General features: G+C 58.1%; 2 protein-coding genes across 2 annotated transcripts in view; both read right to left on the bottom strand.

Annotated features, from left to right (window-relative positions):
• Positions 1 to 13,738, bottom strand: part of Mdfi (MyoD family inhibitor) — a 24,546-nt gene extending 10,808 nt beyond the window's left edge. Inside the window, exons 1-2 of the mRNA XM_010617800.1 lie at positions 13,575 to 13,738; positions 12,427 to 12,499 (exon numbers count right to left, since the gene is read on the bottom strand). Of these exons, the coding sequence (XP_010616102.1) occupies positions 12,427 to 12,499; positions 13,575 to 13,738 (237 nt within the window). The remainder of the gene's footprint in view (positions 1 to 12,426; positions 12,500 to 13,574) is intronic.
• The window catches only part of LOC104857720 (forkhead box protein P4), an 11,962-nt gene continuing 2,856 nt past the window's right edge, over positions 12,631 to 21,736 (bottom strand). Inside the window, exons 4-14 of the mRNA XM_033766628.1 lie at positions 21,678 to 21,730; positions 21,446 to 21,550; positions 20,876 to 20,963; positions 19,548 to 19,631; positions 19,265 to 19,433; positions 19,101 to 19,177; positions 18,599 to 18,700; positions 15,783 to 15,904; positions 14,982 to 15,048; positions 14,552 to 14,724; positions 12,631 to 14,107 (exon numbers count right to left, since the gene is read on the bottom strand). Of these exons, the coding sequence (XP_033622519.1) occupies positions 13,954 to 14,107; positions 14,552 to 14,724; positions 14,982 to 15,048; positions 15,783 to 15,904; positions 18,599 to 18,700; positions 19,101 to 19,177; positions 19,265 to 19,433; positions 19,548 to 19,631; positions 20,876 to 20,963; positions 21,446 to 21,550; positions 21,678 to 21,730 (1,194 nt within the window). The 3' untranslated portion in view covers positions 12,631 to 13,953. The remainder of the gene's footprint in view (positions 14,108 to 14,551; positions 14,725 to 14,981; positions 15,049 to 15,782; positions 15,905 to 18,598; positions 18,701 to 19,100; positions 19,178 to 19,264; positions 19,434 to 19,547; positions 19,632 to 20,875; positions 20,964 to 21,445; positions 21,551 to 21,677; positions 21,731 to 21,736) is intronic.

The raw sequence follows: 21,736 nt of genomic DNA, 5'->3' as shown, positions 1-21,736 counted from the left end.
ATTCTTACCTGGGCCTGGGGCAGGGCCTCGACTCTCCAAGGGCGGGGGCTCTGTGTGCTCCGAGCGGTCCGGGGGTCTCAGGCCTCTGCTCTGCGCCCTCTCCCCTTAGCCTTTCCGTCTCAGTTCTGGGCCCCTCAACTCTGGGTGACCTCTTAGAGTCCCAAGCACCCCCCACCCCAGTTTCCAAAGCCCTCGGATCTGGCCCAGGACTAAAGTCTGCGTTGCTGGCAACCTGAGCAGTGCTTACAGTTTGGCTCTGCACGCGGGTTACATACATGTGCTTGGCACAACCGGATGTATAAGGTACATGTACATTTTGGGGTGACTATCACACTTGGATGAAAGTGTTAGAAAAAAAACGCTTTAGAATCTGCATTTTCAGGAACAGCACAATAGGGCTGTTGTCCTGTAATGGACTCTGAGTCTGTGTTTCTTTTTTCTTTTTCTTTTTTTTTGAGACAGGGTCTCACTATGTAGTTGAGTCTGACCTGGAACTCACTGTGTAGCCCAGGCTGATCTTGAACTCACAGCGATCCTCCTTCCTCAGCCTCCTGAGTGCTGAGATTACAGGTGTGCGCCACCACACCCGGCTTGAATCTGTTTCTTTGGGGGATCCCTTGCTGCCTTTGACCCTCAGGAGGGATGAGCACTGGGGTGCTCAATGTGTACCTCAAAGAGCTCAGTGAAATACTTGACTGTGCGCTAACTGTAGAGGGCACCCAGGTAATGCATATTTTAAGGCATATTTTTTTCTTTTGAGGATCAAACTCAGGACCTCACCTACCACTGAGCTATATTCTCAACACTTTTTACTTATGAAGGTGGCTAGGCTGGCCTGGAATTGAAAATCCTGCCTCCGCCTCCCAAGGAGCTGGCACTGCAGGTGTGTGCCCTTGCGTCTGGCTTAAGGCAATATTTTTAAGAAGCAAGTAAGCAAACTAGTTCTGTGGACCTGCTGCCTGTTTTGTGAATAAAGTTTTGCTTTGTTTTTGGTACCAAGGATTGAATTGAGGACCTTGTTCTTGGGAGGCAGGCACAGCGCCACTGAGTCACATCTGGGCCCTATAAATAAAGTTTTATTGGCCGGGTGTGGTGGCGCATGCCTGTAATCCCAGCACTCGGGAGGCTGAGGCAGGAGGATCACTGTGAGTTCCAGACCAGCCTGGGCTACATAGTGAGTTCCAGGTTAGTCTCAACTACATAGTGAGACCCTGTTTCAAAAAAACCAAACAAAAAAAAAAAGTTTTATTGGCAGCCAGGCATGGTAGTGCAGGCCTGTAATCCCAGCACTCAGGAGGCTGAGACAGGAAGATCACCACAAGTTCGAGGCCAAATGTTGGTATTTTGTTTCCCATGCACTGTTTTTGGCATGAATTTTGATTTTAAATAGACTTCAGGGAAAAAATTTTTTTTCTTAATGACTGAGGCATTGTATGCCCCTGTTAAGTTTCGCACCTAGGCTAAGTTCCTCTCACTCTCGTGCCTGCCCTGCTGCTGTCCTCTCCTGCCGGGCCTGGGGGCGGTTCCTGGGTGGTAAGGGGACATCAGGTGCAACCCCGCCTCAGAACTGGGGTGGGGGCTGTTGGAAGTCTGGCCCGGGACCCTGCTCAGATTAGAGCCGAACGCACCTCCAGTGTGACCCGCAGATCCCTCCTAGGCAGGCTGCTTCCTCAGGATTATTTTTCTCTCTCTGCTTGTGTCACTGTCTCAGTGAGGCCGTGCATGGCCCCTCCCTCCCGGCCCCCACACACCGCTCCATGGCCCTCTGCAGACCTTTGGCGCCTCTTGACTACACATCTGCTTGTTAACTGCTGCAGCGCGCTGGCCAGGACTGTGGCTGCCGCGGAGAGCTCAGTGTTCGGTGCTCAGTGCATGTTTCCAGGTTTCCAGGTGGGAAAACAGGCCGCAGACGGGCAGGAGCTAATGTGTGTCTTGCTTCGAGTGAGTGGAAAACCAACCAGGACCCCGGCGTCCAGGCCCCCTCCTGCTCCCACGCCCCGTCCCAGCCCTCCTGGTAGCCAAGACGACAGAAACCCCTTGCATAGGCTCCGCCCCACATGCCCCCCCAGCTCCCCTCCTTGTGCTCACAGGCCCAGCTCTGCTCTAGTTGGCACCCAAGCCCTGGCCACTGCCGCCTGCGTGCACAAATCCCCCTCACTTCCTGTCCCGGCAGAGGCCAGTGGCTGGGCTGGGTGCCACAGCTGTGGTCTCAGCACCTGGAGAAGGGGGACAGGACACAGGCTGGGAAGCAGAGTCTTTCCGCCAGAGGGCTGTGAAAAGCAGCTGGTTTTGTTTTGGTTTGGGTTTGTTTTCTTGAGACAAGGTCTCTATGGTCTAGGCCAGCCTTGGACTCCTGTGCTGTACAGATCCTCCTGCCTCAGCCTCCTATGTAGCTGGGACCACAGACGTGTGCACAGGGCCCTGCGAGGGGTAGTTTGTGTGTGGTAGAGGGTTAATCCCTAGACTGGCTAGGGATTAGGAGTCAGCCTTTTCCATTCCTGAGCCCCCTCTGACGGCAGGAAATGAGTTCCTGAAGGAAAGAGTTTGGGATGAGGAGGGGGCTCAGGGCTGGCACATGCCTGTAATGCTAGCACTCGGGAGGCTGAGGCAGGAGGGTTGCTACTAGTTCAAGGTCAACCTGGGTATCATAGTGAGACCCTCTCTTAAGACAAAGCAGAACAAAACAAAGAAAAAAAAGATGTCACAAAAGTAAGCATAAATGTCTGCAATCTAACTAGCTGAGGTATATCATCACAGGCATTTTTCCCTGTGGACACCATGCTCAGCCTGAAGAAGAGGGAGAAAAATGCAAGTAGGAGGAACATATTGGAGGTTTCAGAGGTATTGCAATGTTCATTTTATCATGATTAAAACTGTATGTAGCCAGGCGTGGTGGCGCACGCCTGTAATCCCAACACTGGGGAGGCTGAGGCAGGAGGATCGCTGTGAGTTCGAGACCAGCCTGGGCTACATAGTGACTTCCAGGTCAGTCTCAACTACATAGTGAGACCCTGTCTCAAACAAAACAAAACAAAACAAACTATATGCATATGGTTCCATTTTATTTGGTATAAGATCCATATGTTACATTGGGAAAAAAATAAACCACTAGTCTCTATGTGCAAAAAAGAAAGAAAGAAAGAAAGAAAGAAAGAAAGAAATTACAGCATTTCATGGATCCCATATTTTTTTTGACAGTCTGCTAGAAACTATGGGTCCCTTCTCCACCTCCCACCAAGGAAACAGCATTTCCAGCACGAGTTTGGGACACTTCCTGTTCCTGGAAAGCCACACTGAGATTCTTTGCCTAATCTGCAGGGCTACCTGGGGGGACGTTCTCACGTCTCAGTGGTGTGGCATTTGTGACTAGAAGAGGGAATTGGATCCACAACTGCCATCCTGTTCCTAGGTTGGCGTAGGTTTTGAAAGCAATCTGATGTAAAGCCAGGGATTTAACTCAGTGGTTCTGCCACCTGCCTTGCAAGCGCAAGGTCCCGAGTTCAATCCCCAGTACAAAAAAAAAAAAAAAAAAAGCAATTTGACATTCCAGATGAGACTAAGCAAAGCAGAACGCGTGGGAAGTAAGGAAGCTGGATGGAGCCCCAGGTGGAGAAAGTCGCCTCTAGTAGTCAACAAAGAGGACAGGGCTGTGGGTGCTGGTGGCAGTGGGGATCCAGATGGTGGCGGCTCTGCAGAGGCCTGCGGGCTCCAGTTGGGATGGTGGACTGAATGTTGGATTTCCACTAAGAGGGAAATCACGGAGAGTTTTGGGTTAGAGTTTCCTTTCTGCTTTGACCCTGGCTGTAATTAAAAGAAAAAAAGCATTTTCCTATCTATCAGCTCATTTATTGGCTTCTGTGCCCATTGATGTCCAGCCAGGATACCGGGAACAAGCCTCGGTAGCCCACTGGAAGGCTGCTTGCTGTACGCAATTGTTCCAAGTGTCCTGGGAGGAGGAAGGAGTGAGAGGAGCCACTTTGGACCCCGGAAGCCAGGCCCACAGCCGCCGGGGAGCAGCCGGAAAGGCCACCGTGCCACCATTTTTGTTGATGCTTCTTTGGGCCTGGACTGGGGCCACCGAGACATAAGCCTGCACTCCGGTCGCGCATCTGAGCACCTGCCCTTGTGCCCCCACTGGTGTGGCTGCTTTAGAAGTCGTCGGAGAAACAGAGAACAATGCTTCTCCTTCCTCCCCCACCTGCCTGGGCCTACGGCTGCAGAACCTACCTGCAGTGGGGAGGGGTAGTTTCCCTGAGGGCACGGAGGAGAGGGTTGGAGAACACCTCACAGCAGCCCACAGAAACCGGGAGGATCCGGGCTTCTTTCTCCCTGCCTCACCTTGTCCTGTTGAACGTGCCTGCTTCCTGGATGCTCTAGAAAGAATCCTTAACTTCCAGGGTCCAGAGAGCGGCCGCCCCTTGCCTGCCTGCCCACCTGGGGAGACTCTGGACAAGGATGGGGCTGACTGGGCACCGTGTGCCCCACCGCCACAGCCGGTGCCATGGCTCCGAGCCATGACGTGGGTGTTGCCTTGGTGTTTCCAGGAGTCCGGGAGCCGAGGCCAAGAAGGGCGGATTCAAACCTGACCCCCCGGGGCTGGCGACTTCCTGCTGCCCCAGAAAATAGGGTGCATAGGCCGCTCTGCCGAAAGAACTGCGGAGAGAGCAGCCGAGGCCGGGCAGGGGGACCCCAAGGGTGGAGTACAATCCTCATCCCATCAGGGGCGCACGGGGAGGTCGGGACCGAGGTCCACCTCCTCCCGGCCAAGTTCATCTGCGTCTGAGCCCAGCGTCTGGGGGAAGCCGTGCTTCCCAGGGCTTGCGAGCAAGAAAGAAGTTAGGAAGCAGCCTGGCAGGTGGCAAAGCTTCCAAAATGCTGTGCTGTGGCGAAGGCAGGGGCCAAGCGGAGCGGCAAGCGTGCTTGGGACAGGCCAGAGAGGGCTGTGCCGGGTCGGGGGCTCCAGACGTGCGGGACGTGCTACCTAACTAGGCAAAAAGGACTCCGAGGTGCCATGAGGGACGAGCGGCCTGTTAGGGCTGGATGGAGAACTTCACCCAGAACTCACGCGCTCGTGGGCGGGCTTGTGAGGAGGAGGACGGGGCTGTGGGGCCACAGACGACTCCGTGTTCAGAGGGGCCCGTGGGGGCCGGCGGGTCGCTGCGGCTGTGGCCGGGAAGGGTGAGTTTCCTTCCCCACTGCCCGCTTCTCCCTCTGCTTCCTGCCCACCGTGCCAAGCGCGACTTTCTCTGCTCCGGTCCTTTCGCCAAGCCCTTCTGTTTAAACCTGCAGTCTGAGCCGGGATTTAGCTCAGGGGTTCTGCTGCCTGCCTCACAAGTGCAAGGACCCGAGTTCGATCCTGGTACCAAAACAAAACAAACCCTGCAGACTGAAATTTCTCAGTTGTGTGCTAAAATAAGCCTTTCTAGCCGGGTGTGGTGGCACACACCTATAATGTGAGGCAGGAGGGTCACCGTGAGTTCAAGGCCAGCCTGAACTACGTAGTGAGACCCTGTCTCAAAACACTAAGCCAAACGAGAATAACGACAAAAAAACAAGCAAGCAAATGAACAAAACCAAGAGTAAACCTCTCTTTTAAATTGCAGGTGTCAGGTATTTTGTCCTAGCAACAAGGAAAGTGACTAAGACAGGCCTTGAAATGGGAAGGTTGTCCTAGATTTTCCAGCCGGGCCAATGTAAAAGCAGGAAGCCTAAGTTGCGTGTGGTAGCATGTGCCAATAACTTCAGCATCCTGAGAGGCTGAGACAGGAGGATCCCAAGTATGAGCCCAGCCTGGCAATTTAGTGACTTACCAACACCTTGTCTTAAAAATACAAATTTAAAAAAGGATGAGGGATATAATTCAATATGAAGGCCTTGGGTTCAATCCCCAGTACTGAAAGAAAAGAAAAAAAAAGCCTTTCCTGGCTGTGGTCAGAGTCTAGCAGGAAGGCGGAGGGCAGAGCTGCCGCTGCAGGGGGAGGACGGACCTGGAGGGGAGCGTGGCCCGGCCCACAGCTCCACGCAAGCCCCATGAGGTCCACACCAGCACAGCCAGAAGCCCTGATGCAGCCTCCGTCACAGCACAGGGGAGGCACCCGGGGCGTGGACAAGCCCGGGCGGGAGGGGAAACAGAGTCCCCAAGCGGGAGTCACCACTCCCTGCTGCTGTGAGTCAGCGGGCCCCGGGGGTTCTGCTGTGTCTCAGGCCACCTTCGCACCAGGCACACTGCCAGGGCTTCCGGACGTGGTGTCCTTTCACCCCACACTGCACGCCTGTGTCTCTGACTGCAGCACAGACCGAGGCGAAGGCATCTGTCCAACCTTCTCCCGCCCGGGGCCACCTTGGTTCCTCAGGGACGGATGAAGGGTCCTTGCACATCCAGAGCCTCAGTGGGAGGAAGTGTTTGTGACGTTGGGGCCCCCAAAACAGCTCTTGTAGGTTTTTCAGGTTGCTGGAGTAGCTGTCCTGCTATTATTCACTCACTCACTCAAGCACCAGCTACAGAGCCCTGGCTCTCCAGAAGCTCAGACTTGCTGGTATGGTATTGGATACTCCTAGCACTCTGGGAGGCTGAGGCAGGAAGGTTGCAAATTCAACCCCAGCCCAGGCAATTTATTGACTTAGTTAGATCCCATCTCCAAATGAAAAATAAAAAGGGTTGGAGATGTAGCTCAGCCTGAAGACCCTGGGCTCAATTCACAGTACAGAAAGCAAAACAAAACAAAAGTAGACAAAACAAAACAGAACAAAACAAAAGTTCAGGCCAGGCGTGGTGATGCATGCTTGTAATGCCAGAACTCAGGATGCTGAGGCAGGAGGATCGCTGAGTTTGAGGGGCTACATACACAGTGAGTTCAAGGCCGGCCTGAACTACATTGTGAGACCCTGTCTCACCAAAACAGACAAAACCCCCTCAGACTTTGCAGGATGTGGCAGCGAATGCCTGTAGTCTCAGCAGGGCTGAAGATGGACCCCAGGGAGAGTATGGAGTGTGTAGATCAGTACGGCCCTGCGCAGGCCAGGAGGCAGCCTTTGGGGAGCAGGTTGGGGTTGTTGGGCGGGGGAGGAGCTGCCCGGCTGGGGAATGGGGAGACCTTGCAGTTCTGCTCAAAACCAAGCAGCGGAGCTCCCAGAGCCGTGGAGGCGATGGCTGTTTTTGCCTGACTGTAGTGGCCGTGATGTGGGCGTAGTCACACATCCCGCCCATCGGACTGGACACAACACACACACAGATCTTAAGTATGAAGAGGAAGAGAAGAAAAAGGAAGGAGACTCCAGGTGGTCAGGGCTGGGCGGGAGGCGTGGGAAGGGAACGCTAAGGGTACAGGATTTCTTCGGGGGCTCTAAATACGATCTCGGATGGATCGTGGCAGTGGAGGCCCAACTCTGTGAGTGTATTAAAAACTGCTGGCTCACATTTAACGGGAGGAAGTGGGGTGGTTGGTCCTATCTCGGTAAACTGTCCCCCAAAAAGCCCCATACACCTCAGAGAGGGGCTGAGGGTGCGGCCAGTGGTACAGCTCTTGCCCAGGGTGTGCCCAGCTCCAACAAAAAAGAACCAGACAACAGAAACAGTCTGGGTGTGGCAGTGCGCCTAGAACCCCAGCATTCTGGGAGGCTGAGGCAGGAGGATTACAAGTTTGAGCCCAGCCTGGGAATTTAGCAACTAAAGGAGACCCTGTCTCAAGGGAAAATAATAAAAGGCTTGAACATGCAGCTTAGTGGGAAGCTCTGGGTCCGTCTCCAGGAAGGCTGTGCGGGGCAGGGTGTGTCCCCGTGGGGAGAAGGTCCGGGCTCCGGAGAGAGAAGCTGGGCACAGAGGGCAGCAGGCACAGGCAGCGGAGACGGAGGAGAGGGCGGAGGGTGCCGGGCACAGAGGCTCTTTGAGGTCCCTTGGCAGGAGAGGGACTGGGCAGAGGGAAGGCGTGCCGGGCAGGGGAGAGGGAGCGTTTCTGCTTGTTTGTGTTTAGAAGGCAGGAGACAGAAGTGTGTTTTAGTCTGAGGCAAAAAGAGACTGAAAAAGCAGGAAAGAAAAAAAGGGACTGAAGTGAAAGTATGACCAAGAAGAAACTTCTGCGTTTGTTAGTTTTTTGAGACAGGGTCTTGTTATATAGTTCAGGCTGGCCTTGAACTTCCTTTCTATGATCCTCCCGCCTCAGCCTCCCCATGGCTGGGATTACAGCTGTGCACCACTCTGCCTGGCCTTGAAACTTTACATTTGAAAGGTCTGTGGCTGTAGCTCAGTTGTACAACACTTGCCTAGCATGGGTGAAGGTGGGCAGTGGCAGGTGGGGGGTGGCAGGGGTCCAGGTGGGACCCCAGGTGAGGGTAGGGGCTGACCACCACCTTCCTCCCTCTGCCATGCACAGGCAGTGCCAGGTCCGGCCCCCCAGGGTCTTTCTCACCCCCCGATTCCCTGCCAGGTCAGGGCAGGTGTGCCAGCGTGGGAGGGAAAAGCCACTCACACGCTCTCCGCCTTCCCACTCTCCTGGGAAATCCCATCACCCCAGCTGGGAACCTCACAAACACCCTGTTCTGGACATTCTACAGCTGCTGCTGCCCACCTCCCAGGCTGACGTTTGCCACTCAGCTCTCAGGGACAGAGAGCGGCACCTGTCCCTGCTGTTTCCTGACCGCTGCCCTCAGCCTTGATTGCAGGAAGTTGCTCTGTCCCCAGGCTCCTGAATCTTCTAGCTGCCTGGTCCCTGGCCCCAAGTCCCTGGCATCCGTGCTCTGTCCCTGCCTGGCCTGGGCACCACGCTGTCCCCTGGTTCTGGATCTCCGTCTCTCTTCTCGGCCACACCTCTGCCCCACAACCAGCAGTGGGCCCAGATGTGCTCCAGCAGTGTGCAGGTCTCTGCTGCTTGGTGGCCACCACCCCTGCAGGTGCTGTCTAACATTGTGCCTCCTTGTTCAAGCCACCTCCATGGCAAGCCCCTGGCAGGCCCCTCTGGTTGCTGGCTTCTCAGTGACCTGGACCATTTTGATCAGTAACAGATCCTCCTGCCTCAGCCTCCCCTCCTGGGTGAGAGTCTGTGGGCAAGCTTCCCACTCTCCCCCGGGCCTCATGGGTGGTCAGAGATTCTTTCCCTAGCTCTGCTCAGCCTAGGACTGAGATGTTTGTTGTAGACGAGGATGGAAATCAGGTTGCAGCGGCTGTTATCACCACAGCCTGGGAAGCCTGCAGACCTCCCTGTTGCTGCCTCCCCCGCATCTGTTCAGCTGGTTTTTTTGTGGTACTGGGGATTAAACCTAGGGTCTTCACTCTGAGTCAAATCCCCTGCTATTTAGTTTGTTTTGTTTTTTGAGACAGGGTCTCACTATGCAGCTCAGGCTGGCCTTGAACTTGAACTCGCAGTGATCCTCCTGCCTCAGCTCCTTGAGTGCTGGGATTACAGGTTCACACCGTCTCGCCCGCCCAGCTATCCCCAGCCCTTTCTAATAAATTATTATTTTTTGGGACAGGATCTCCCTCAGTCGCTAAGCTGCCCAGGCTGGGGCCGCATTTGGGATCTCCTGGCTCAGCCCCCGGAGTGTTGGGATGACTGGCACGCACCTTGGCTTACTGCAGGGCTTTTCGTTGGAGCTTCCGGGTCACTTGGGTCCCCAGTGGGTCACCTGCTTCCTCTGTCTCTATGGCAACTGGCGTCTGAGCCCACAGGGGCTTCCCCAGGGCACAGAGCAGGCGGTGGCAGCACAACTTGGGACCTGGGGGCACAGTGTCGTTCACCTCCGCGTTTCTTTGCTCGCAGAGCCCTGTCCTGTGGCCCCGGTGACCATGGCCCCTGACGCTCCTGCTGGTCCTTGGTGTGAATTCCAGGCCCAGAGCAGGAGACCCCTGCAACAGGCAGCCTCTCAGCCCTGGCTGCCACCAGGGCCACCGTGTAGGCAGTGGCTGTTTGTCTAAACTTTTGATCCCAAGATGGACGCAGACCACAGGCTGGTGGGGGGCCCGGGGCCTCGTGAACCCCACAGACAAGGGGCTCTCTGTCTCCATCATCACCGGGGGTCTCTGCCCCTCGGCAGCCCCACATGATTATTTTTGTAGGGTGTTCCGAGCCTTTCCATGTTTTGGGGCAAGGTCTCACTATGTAGCCCAGGGTGGCCTTGAACTCTCAGTAGTCCGCCTGTCTCAGCCTCCCTAGTGCTGGGATCACAGGCTTGTACCGCCAGGCCCTGGCGGGTGTTCCAGGCTTTTAGGAAGCTCACTGTCCCAAGCCTCAGTCCACCTCACCCTACTCAGAAGACAAGGCTGATTCCAGTGTCTAAGTCTCAGCTTGGAGGCCTCCTGTACCTGTTTCTCCTCAGGAGCCGCCCCGGGAGGGGAAGACGTCAGAGCAAGCAGTGTTACAGAGCGCCTGCCTTTCTCTCATTCTCCGCGCCCGACCTCAGTTTCCTCATCTGTGACACAGGTCACGGACAGAGGCCAAATCGGAACTGTGTGAGGAGTGAGGGAGAGGCAAAGCTTCCGGAAGAATGGTATTAACAGGAGCATCTGAAATGCTAACAATTACTATTACTGTTACAAACAGATGAAGCCGGGAGTGGTGGGTGGCACCGGCCTGGAATCCCAGCACTCAGGGAGGCTGAGGCAGGAGGAGGCTCAAGAGTCCATTTAGGGAGATGCTGTAAAAAAAAAAAAAAAAAAATGGTTGAGGATGTAGTTCAGCGTGGAGGCCCTGGGTTTAATAACCAGGGACAGAAGGAAGGGAGGGAGAAAAGAAGGGAGGGAGAGAGGGAGGAAATAAGAACAAAGCTGAGCCCCTCACGGCTGCTGTGTGCCAGGCTCCAGAGAGCTCCTTCCTGCTCGCTCTCCTCCCTCCCTCTTGGCTTCTCCTGTTTCTACTTAAGAGCTTTTATAGCTGAGACAGGAGGATTGAAAGTTCCAGACCGGTCTGGGTAACTCAGTGAAAACTTGTATCAAAAAATAAAAAAGGTCCAGGGCTCAGTGGCAGAGCACCGCTGGGTTCAACAAAAGACAAAAAACCTTCTCACAGATCCCGGGTTGGAAGGGGCTTGGGTGGGTGTGTGGGGGGGCAGGGGGGTCCACTTGGTCCAAAGCGCCCTCTGCTGGCCATCGGCGAAAGGCCTCATGGCAGGGCGGCCTGCCCTGTGGGGGCCCACAGTACTCTTAGCCTAACCTGTCCAGCTTGAAGCTTTTTCTTTTTGCACTACTGGGAACTGGACTCAAGGTCTTCACACAGAGCTACATCCCCAGCCTTTTCATTAAAAAAAATTTTAGATAGCCTTGTTACATTGCTAAATTGCCCAGGCTTGGCTTGAATTTGCAATCCTCCTGTTTCAGCCTCCCAAAGTGCTGGGATTACATGTGTGCTACCACACCAGGCTGTATTTCTCTGCTAGCCTGAGAACACGTTCCAGAGATAGCTCCACCACTAGCGCAGAAACACTAAATAATGGGGGGAGGGTGCTAAAAGCTCATCACACAGCTGGGTGAGGTGGTGCACGCCTGACATCCCAGCACTCAGGAGGCTGAGGCAGAAGGATCACCTCAAGTTCAAGGCAAGCCTGAACTATCTCAAAAAACCAAAATAGATAAAAGAGCCTTGAACACAGGTGGTGGTGGGCCACAACAGCCTGTTTCTTATTCTGTGAGGCCTTCTCCCTGGCTCTTACCTGGGGTATACCTGCTTTTCACCTCCCAGTAAGCTGTGTGGACTTTGCCATGGCCCACGAAGACTGGAGATGCCTCAGCTAGACCTCAGGAAGCAGACCGAGGGCAACCCTGGGGCCGGCCCAGGTAGACCCTCCTCTTCCAGGGGTAGAGCAGGTAGCTGGCGCCTGGCAGCCACCCCCGGATTTCTGGCTGGGAGAGAAGTGGGCCACGGTGAGGTGACCCGAATTGTCATCCCTGGAGGAGGGCACCGAGCACCTCCCTCCCCACCCTAAGGTGGGGACACAGGGGGAGGGGAGCTGGGGGCAGGAACAGTCACAGTAGCAGGGAAGGAAGGACAGGCCAGGAGAGAGCAGACACAAGTCAGGCAGCCTCTCCTTGTCCAGCCCCAGCCCCACCCCCACCCAGCTTCCGGAAGCTCTGGCTGCTGGGAGAAGCCAGAGCAGGCTGGGTGGTTTCAGCAACCCCACCAGGCTTTCACACCCCCGCCTGGGTCCTGCAGCCCTGGGGAGGGGCTGGCTGTCCAGGGACAAGGGACCTGGAGGCCGGGACCAGGACCTGAGGGAACTGATGCGGGGCCCAAGGAGGGGTTGGGCCCTGCCTCTGCCTGGCAGCTTGGCCTCCTCCCTCTTCCCGCTGACTGCTGGGGTCCCCTGCGTGGGTGTGAATAACCCTTTCATGACACCCAGCTACCGGCACAGTGGTCACTGCTCACACGTGCTCTGGGGATGTGCATGTCCCCACCCACACCTTGCTGTGAGAGCCAGGGTCACACGTGTGCACACACCTACCGGGGACCTGACATGGGTCACCAAGTCCTTGTGGCCTCCCCAGTGGGAGCGCTGGGGAAACGTGGGCTTCAAACTGGGGGAACAGGGGGAGGATACGGGAGCAGAGGGCCTGGCACATCTGACCCTGCACCCCGAGCCACCATGCAGGAGCCAGGGTCCCGCCGAGCCCCTGCCCACAGCCACCCTCCCCCGGTGACACACGCGGGGCCCGGTGAATAGAGGGTGTTTAATATTTCTGTGCTGCTCAGACGGACACAGGTGAGGGTACATGGGGGCCCCACCTCTGGGGGGCAGCTTGGGAAGGGGCATAGGTAGGGTTCTCAGGAGATATCCAAGGGGTCTTCTCAGCAACGGGGCCTGGCGGGGTCCTGAGCATTCACCCCCTCCTTGGCCTCGAGTTGGGGTCCCCCATAGGGGGTCTTCAGAGTCTCACTTTTCCAGCTCTGGTGCTGGAATCCAGGGATCCACACTGCCAGGGTGCCAGGGACTTGGTCCTAGAGAGGGGCTGCAGAGCCCCCAGGGCAGTCCAGGGCTGGGGATCATGGCTCCTGTGTGCCCGCCTCCTCGTCCCCAGGCAGGGCCAGTCCCAGGGTCCTCGGGGAGAGAAGGGGTAGAGGGAGAGGGTCTTGCCACCAACAGACACTGTAAACTTTGGTTTAAAACAATAACTTAAGTAGAGTGGGGCTTCCAGCCTGGGGCCTGGGACAGCTGGGAGTTCGGGAGGCGACAAAAGGAAAAAGCCAACGAAAAGTTTTGGTTTTTGCTTCCGGCATAAGAAAGGTCTTTGGTCATCCGTGTAACTGGGGACTTAGGGAAGGGGTACAGGGAGGGTGAGAGGACTTCGGTGGCCAGGGGTGTGGCGAGGCCGGGGTCCAGCCTCGCCTCGCCCTTCTGCAGGGGGCGCGGCCCCACCTGTGGACATCCGTGTGAGCGGAGGACACAGGAGGCCCGGTGCCGTTTAGCCTGGGTCCTGCTTGTGGCGGCCCTCACAGGGCACAAAACGCCGGGTCCCACCCATGACAGCAGCGGAGGTGGTGACAGCTGGCCAGCCCAGCCCAGCTCCATTCCTGGCAGGCAGGGGAGGGCAGGGCAGGGCGAGGAGCTGGGGGAGGAGATCGCTTGCTTCACAGTACAGAAAGAGAACATACAAATCCGGGAGTGCGGGCACAGGCCCTGGGAGGTGGGTGCCCCATCCGTGGGTCTCCTGCAGAAGACAGGGCCCTGTCCAGGGGACAGCGGTGGGGGGCCTGCTGCTGGTGGTCGGGAGACTGGTTCGGATGAAGGGAGTCTGGGAGGGGTCTGGGCCCTCCATGTCTTCGGCTGGCCCCAGACCAGGGGTCCTGTCCCCTTGGGGGAGGGGACTAGCTCTGCCCCCAAGCGTGTGTCGGTCCATGGCAGGGGAGCTGCCGGCCCAGGCTGCCCCGTGGAGTCGAGTCCGGAAGTGCCTTGAGGTTCAGGGCTGTGGAGTGGGGTTGGGTGGGCCTGGTTCTGGGCCAGGGGTCTCACCCCGCCTCTGCCCCAGAGCCCTTAGGACAGCTCCTCCCCCGGCAGCTCCTCCTCCAGCTCCCTGTCCTCCAGAGGTGGAGGCCCCGCAGCACTGGGGTTGGGGGGACCCAGGGGAGGTCCCGGCCTGCGATCTTCTTCCGCCTCTGCAGGCTCCTCCTTCACCTGTACCTGGTGGCTGTGGCAGAAGGGACAGTGTGGGCACCAGGGGCCTCCTGCAGCCCCTGCCCCAGCCTCTGCACAGTGTGATGCCCACAGTGCCTTCCTCAGGACCCCCCACAAGACCTTCTGCAGAGAAGAGGATTCTGGGACAGAGCGGACAGAGAAGGGAGGAGGTGTAAAAAGGATGGAGAGAGGCGGAGAAAGAATTAAGGGCAGAAGCCAGGCATGGTGGTACATGCCTGGGAGGCTGAGGCAGGAGGATGGCAAGCTCACGCCCAGCCCGGGCAACTTAACAAGACTCTGGCAAGATAAATTTAAAAACGGCTAGGGATGCAGCTCAGTGCAAAGGCCCTGGGTTCAATGTCCAGTATTACAAAGAGGAGGAGGCGATGAGGAATCCAAGTACAGGGGCCGCCGTCTGGGGAATGTGCAGGGGAGGCTTGGGGGCCCCTGTGCTCACCTGTACTGGGGCGGGGAGAGCCGAGGTGGGCTGCTGCTGCTGCCATTACTGGGCAGCGGTTCCCCGGGGGCGCCCATGTCCTCGTGGCTGAGGGGCAGGAGGCTGCTGGCTGAGCTGGGGCTCAGCACGCCAGGGTTGTTGAGGAGGGGGAAGCTGCTCTCGGCCAGCGCAGCCTGCACCACAGAGGTGCAGCCGGTCAGGGGGCCACCCGAGCCCTGACCAGTCCCTCTCAGAGCTTCGGGAACGTAACCCCAGGTCGGGCTCTGCCCAGCTCCCCACCTCCCTCCTTTCCTGGGAACCCAGGTCCGGCCGTCCCTGTCCCCCGAGGACTCCAGGGGGTGCTGTAGGTCACGCCAGTCCCAAACTGGCTGTGAGATCCAGGGAGAGCCCTGGCCGAGGTGGCAGGCCTGGGTGGGCTGGGGCTGCTCACCTGATAGCTGGCATTAAGTGCTCCGTAGCTGAGACCCGAGATCATGTTCTTCACCAGGGTGGGGCTCCTGAGGACAGAAGCGGGGCTCAGTCATCCCACCCGCTTCCCCCCGACCCTGGCTAGGGGGCGTGCAGAGCCAGGGCCTGTCCCCTCTGCTCTCCTGGAGGCCCAGCCAGGATGGGTCACCGTGTGCCTGGGCCCATTCAGTCCCCACAGGTGGCCAGGGCTGGGCTTTGGGGACCTGCCAGGTCTCAAAGCTGGGAGGTGGCAGCAGGTCCCCTCCCCATGTCCACCTGCACCTCAGGCCATCTGGCCTCTTCCCTCCCTGGTGTGATTTCGTGTTGTTTGGAAAAGCCCAAGCTCTAGTCTTGATGGTTCCACATCTGTAAAATCTTCGCTCTCTTGCCCTCCTGAACTCAGGCACATGGGATCAGCCATGTCCCCAGGTGTCCCAGACAAAAGGCTCTTCTTGCACCCAAAGGTGCTGGGGAAAAGCCACGGCCCAGGGTGTCTGCCTGCCTCAGTGCTGGCCCCTTGACAGGCCCTCTCGGAGAGGACAAGGACCAGGCCCGAGGTCACACAGTGGGAGAAGCAGACGCAGTGTGCACTGGGCTGGATGAGACGGGACAGCGCCTGGCACCCGGAGCTTCTCCCCGACTCCCTGGCCCCCGCCCTGTCCTCCCCGAGGCCCTGCCGCTCACTCTCTGGCCTGCTGCCCTGGAAATGCAGAGGGTCCCAGCGGCCCCAAGAGGCCTGCTCCTATCAGGAGCCAGGGGAGCACAGAGCCCAGGCGCCACGTACCCCGTCATCTTCGGCGGCCTGCGCTTCTGGTATTCGCGCTCATCCACCGTCCACACCGCACCCTTGACGTTCTCCACACGCACGAAGCACTTGTGCAGGCTGAGGTTGTGGCGCACGGCGTTCTGGGGGTACGGGGAGAGGGGCTCGAGGAACAGGTACGGCAGCGCTGTCCCATGTCCCTAGGCCACGGTCGGCAGGGGAGCGGGGACCCCTCCCCACTGGTTCCCCTATGATGGTGGCCCCCGGCGGGAATCACACTCCCTGCTGGCTCCGGTCCGATGCGGGGAGCTACCCCTGGGCTTTGAGCAGCGGGACGGTGGCTCTGGGCCCTGGCATCTGATCTTGGGCTCACGTGCCGGGGACAAATCAAGGACCCTCACTGCTACTACCTTCCTGGCCCATAGGAGCTGGGACTGGCGCCTTCCTTGCGGAGGGCATGAGGCAGACAGCCAGGGCCTAAGACACTCGCGGAAATAAACCGGGAGGGAGGAAGGAGCGGCCTCGCACCCGTAGGCAGGCAGGAAAGAGGCTCGGTCGGTCGTCTTGTCACTTTTCCCGCCCGGCACAGAAACTTCAGGGGCTGAGGTCCCCTGGCCTTGCAGACCCTTGGGTGACGACCCTCACCCACCCACAGCCTTTTTCGTCCCTCTGTCCTGCCCGAGCTCTCTCAGCTCTTTCCCCCACTGCCAGCTGCTGCCTGTGTCCCTGTCCCATTACCTGTCCTCCCTCAGCCTCCTCGATCCTTGTCTCCTCTTTACATTTCTAAACGGGGAAGACGGCGGGCAGGGCGGGTAGCCTGTGCCCCTGGAGACCCCTCTCCCTCTCTGCCTTCCAACTCTTGCCACTTGCAACTGGCCCGATTTCATTACCAATTTTAATTTGCCTCTAATTAAATCCTGTGTATTTTTCCGACTCGCCTGCTAATCCACGAGGGAGGTGGGCGGCTGGAGTGGAATCTCTTGGAGCGATAATTACAAAGGGCCTAATCACGCCGGGGCTCCTGCCTCGGAATAAATTTGCCCGCATTATGGGGCTCCGATCCTCCGCTTTGCAAATGAGAATGACCCCAATTTCCGAGGATGGCCTCACCGGGGCTTTTCTCCCTCATTTCGAAGCCTGATTCGTGATGAGAGACTAATTCGTTACGCTGAAACATTACCGACAATTTGAGGGGTCTGGCGGGGGCTGTGTAAACAAAGGACCGGCCCTGGGAGGGGACGGACGTGGGGAGGCCAGGAAGGACCGGCAGCTCGGCAGATGGCCGCTCCGTCCCCACTGAACAGCAGCTGGCCTGGCCCACACCGATCCTTGTTCCGGAGGAGACAGCGTCTCAGGGTGGGGCCCAGAAAGGGTGAAGGTAGCAGAAGAGAAGAAGCCAATGTAATTTGGGGAGGAAGAGGAAGATAAATGCATCGGTGGCTTCTCATCACCAGAAGACAGAAGTAGGACACTGCAGCCGGGCGGTGCAGGGTGGAGAGGAGGAAAGGAGGGCAAGTGGGCAGGACTGGGTCCCCAAGGGGCAGCCAGCTCCCGGAGGTGACGCTCCTGCCTGCTTCCCCTGGGGTCAAGGATGCACATGCAATATTAAAGCTAACAGAAGACCGCGATCACGACGATCTCCCACATCTGTTAGACTCCCTGTTTCCAACACCTGGTACTTGGCCCGGCCTGGAGGCTGCAGACTGGTGCAGGTGGTGCCAAGAATGTCATGCTGGCTCAGAAAGAGGGCAGGGTTGTGGTTGGCAGGAAATGACATCACTCACAGCCAATCACGGCGGCCGCCCCAGCCTCACAGCCTGTCTCCAAGTGCTGGGAGTTAGGCTCAGAGATGTGGAGGTCATGGGCAGTCCCTTCTGGGCACCCAGCACATACCAAGGGCAGACAAGGCCGATCCCAGAAGTCCCTAGGAGTCCAGGGAGGCAGGCCTGGGGACACTTGTTGAAGCCAGGTGACACTAGGGGAGAGGCCTGTTTAACTGCAATTCCTGCACTAGCCAGCAGGGGGACTCAAGACCCGGGGATCTACTTTCCCCACAGGACCCACCTCCCTCCTCCTCCCATGAGGCCTGGCACGGTTTAGATGCCACCTTCCTACCCCAAGCGTGTGGCACGCCCACGCGCGCGCGCGCACACACACACACACACACACACACACACACACTCTGTCTCTGTCTCTCTCCAACTTGGCTATGGAAAAATAAACAGCTTAGTGCCCTGGCCCACATCTCTGTCCTATTTTTCTAGGGTCCCCCTCTCTCCTTCCTCTGGTCCCTTAGGAAGACTTTGCGAAATGACTAATTGGATGACACAGTTACCTTCCTGTCCCTGGGAGCCTGTGGGTGCCTTGTACCCCAGCACATGGGTCGTGGCCATGGGCCACACCTGTGTCCAAGCCCACACCTCTCCTCCTTAGCCCAGGCCTCCCCACTAAGTGTGAGCCTGGCTGCCTCCTAAGGCCCTGCCTTGTGGAGCTGGAGCATTTGGGACCTGTAGGAGAACACCCCAGAAAAGAGGGTTTCTTCCCCTGCAGGAGGAAGGCAGTACAAGGCCGGAAGGAAGGGGTGGCTAAAGGGCAGTTATGACATGTTTATTTCTGGGAGTTTGAGACAGGGTCCCACTATGTAGTTCACGCTGGCTTTGAACTCATGATGATTCTCCTGCCTCAGCCTCCCGAGTGCTGTGACTACAGGCATCCCTGCAGCACTCTGGGAGCTGGGCCCTGGTGGGCCGTTGACGGGACCACCTGATGTCAGGCAGCCCTGGTCTGGGGAGACGTGGGTGCCCAGGGTGTGTGGGTACTGGGCACACACAGCTCACCTTCCAGGTGGCAGTGTTCCTGCGGAAGTAGGCGAACATCCTGGTGAACCAGTTGTAGATCTCATTCAGGGTCAGCTGCCGGTCGGGGGTTTCCAGGATGGCCTGGGGTGAGGATGAGCCAAGGGGACCCCTCAGGCTGGGCCTCTCAGGGTCCCGGACTGTGAACTTGGCCTCCCGCCAGGGCCTACCTCACCCGTGCACAGAGGAGACTGCAGGCCTCCACAGCAACTGGTGGGTGAAGGGTGGACGGATGTGGGGGTCCCCGACTGCATCAGGATGGGAGGGTTACGGGCACCAGGGAGGCGGCAGGGGTGGGGCACAGAGAGAGGAGAGGTCTGAGTGCACCTGCCACAGGTGTGTGCAGGAGAGGGGCGTGTGGCCGTGAGCAGACAAGCACGTGTGAGCCCAGGGTACCCCGTGAACAGCAGCACACCAGGCTGTGGGGGGGCACTAAGCAGGCAGAGGTGAGGACCCCGTGCAGCCGTGGCCCAGCCCAGCTCACCTGGCGGATGAGGGAGGCATAGGTGAAAGGAGGCCGGACGTCTGCGTTCTTGTAGAACTCGTGGTTCTGGGCCAGCTCTGGGGGGACAGGTGGCGAGTGAGGCGAGGCGGCTTGCAGTAGCAGCCTGAGCAGGGCCTCTGCGGTGGCCCCTGCCCCCGCCTCACCTGAGGAGATGGGGGAGCAGAACTTGTCGCTGCTTCTCCGTCGGGCAGGGCCCCCACCATGCAGTGCAGCAGAGCCCAGGCCGGGGGGCCGCAGAGGGGTGACAGGGGCAGCGGCGGAGGTCGGGGGGTGCACAAGGCCATCGGGAAACGGGTCTGCAGAGACGGTCACCTTGGGGAAGGAGCAGGGGCCGGGGCCCGGGTTCTGCTGTGAGCGTGGAGGTGCTGGGCAGGGGTCCCGGGGACCCCGCAATGGGGACGGCGGCAGGGCTGAGGCATCACTCACAGGCTGGCTGAAGGGCTTGGGCTCCGAGGGACGCATGTGCAGGTGCGCCATCATGGCCTGCAGCCGCTCGCTCTCCTTGGCCAGCTGCAGGGGCGGGCGGGTGAGCAGGGTGGCGCTTTGTCCCACTCCACCCCGCCTTCTAGTCTCTCGTGTTCTGAGCAGAGCTCACCACCGACCACCCTACACACGGGGTCTTCGTCCCCAGGAAGGCAGGGGCTGTGACTGAACCGGGGACGCTGGTGAGGGTGACGAGGCACGCGCCCACTCCCCAGCTCGGGATCTTTGCTGACTGCCCTGAGTGCAGGGCGTGCTGCTCAGAGCCCGAAGGAAATGGGAAAATATCGACCGGCAGATGGACAGACTCGAGGCTGCCTCCAAAGCTCTGACGGGCTTCTCTCCCAGCTCTGCCACTTGGTGGCTGAGTGGCCACCGACAGGTCACTGGGGCTGGCTGTGCCTCCTGTGTAAAGCAGGAGGGAGCACAGCGCCCGGCAGGGGCCCTGAGAGGGCCCCTTGAGCTATTTAGGTGAAGGTAGGCACTTTGTTTTTGCAGTACGGGGGATTGAACCCAGGCCCGTGCACAGAGATCCATGCCCCAGAACTTTATTTTTATTTTTTTGGTACTGGGGATCGAACTCAGGTCGTTGCACTTGCAAGGCAGGCACCGGAACCACTGAGCTAAATCCCCAGCCCTAGAACTTTATTTTTTGAGACAGGATCTTGCTAAGTTGCCCAGGCTGGTCTACAACTTCCTGTTTTATTTGGGAAAGTAAAAGTGAAGACTGGGAAGAGAAACTGGCTCTACAGAGTGAGCTTGGGTTGAGTAAAACAGTAAACAAGCAGATAAAAGAACACCCTGGAGAAAGCAAGGTGGGCTCTTGTGAGGAAAAGCCACCGCAGCTGGTCTGTAACTCTTCTGGTAACTTTTGATACTCCTGCCTCAGCCTTCCAGAGGGCTGGGGTGACAGGCCTGTGCCCCCACATCTGGCTTATTATTATTATTATTGTTTGTTTTTTGTTTTGTTTTTTGAGACAGGGTCTCACTATGTAGTTGAGACTGACCTGGAAGTCACTATGTAGCCCAGGCTGATCTCGAACTCACTGTGATCCTCCTGCCTCAGCCTCCTGAGTGCTGGGATTATAGGTGTGCGCTACCATGCCCGGCAAGTCTGGCTTATCTAAGTAGTGTGAGTCTCTTCTGCAGCTACCAGCAGAGACGCCCCAACACTGGTGTACTCCTCAGTGGCCCGGCCTTCCTCACCTGCCTCTTGGTCCTTGGGACCCTCCCACAGGACAGCCCTCTGCCCCCAGCCCCGCCTGTGGCCGCACCTGGATCTCCAGCTGCTGGACCACCTGCATCTGCACCCGGCACTGCGCTGTGCTGCGGTCGTCCAGGGCATGCTCTGTGTTGAGGTGCCTAGGAAGCAGCCAGACCAGAGATACAAAGGAGAGAAAGGGGTGGAAAGGGGGCAAGCAAAGAAGATGCCTTCTCTCTGCAGCCTCCTTTGATGTCTTTGCTAAAACTCCTTCTATGGAGAGATCTAATTACAAATGAAGTAATTAAGTAAACCTCTGACGAAGCGTGAAAACAATTTGTTTGACCCTTGATGCTGCACGGATCTGGGAGACAGCAGAGTTAATCAGTCAGTGACAGAGCCTGGCAGGGTGGTGGCAGCTGGCCGCCTGCTGCCCAGCCTGTCCAGTGGCTCAGGCTGTCACAGTCCAGGCTGCGGGGGACGCACTAGGCCTCACACCCACCCCGTGCTGAAAGGGGGCGGTGGGGTGCAAGCCCGGAATGTGGGGTGGGGCTGATGGGGAGCTGAGGGGGCAGATGTGAAACTCAGTCTCCCTGGTGGAGGAGACACCAGGCACAGAAGGGGAGGGGCGGGCGGCACCTACTTGATGAACTGGCCCAGGTCTTCACACAGGGTTTCGCAGCCCGGCCACTTGCACTCTCCATGTCCGTACAGGGGGTGGGAGCCGGGGGTCTCCTCATGGGAGGAGCTGGGGAGCAGGAACTGGTCAGAGAGCCAAGGACCGCAGAGCCCCCCCCACAGTGCCACCGCAGCATGCAGGTCCGCCTTGCGCATCTCCGGCTCTGCAACCCGCCACCTGCCGCCGCCCACCATACCTGTCTCTGCGAGATGTGTGCACAGTGGGCTGTCCGTTGGGCAGGGGGTGATGGGAGAG

The sequence above is a fragment of the Fukomys damarensis genome, unplaced genomic scaffold, assembly GCF_012274545.1.
Source record: "Fukomys damarensis isolate Sample0158 unplaced genomic scaffold, DMR_v1.0_HiC HiC_scaffold_20, whole genome shotgun sequence".
Lineage (NCBI taxonomy): Eukaryota > Metazoa > Chordata > Mammalia > Rodentia > Bathyergidae > Fukomys > Fukomys damarensis.
The sequence above is the reverse complement of the archived record's forward strand: the minus strand, read 5'-3'. Positions and strand labels throughout refer to the sequence as shown.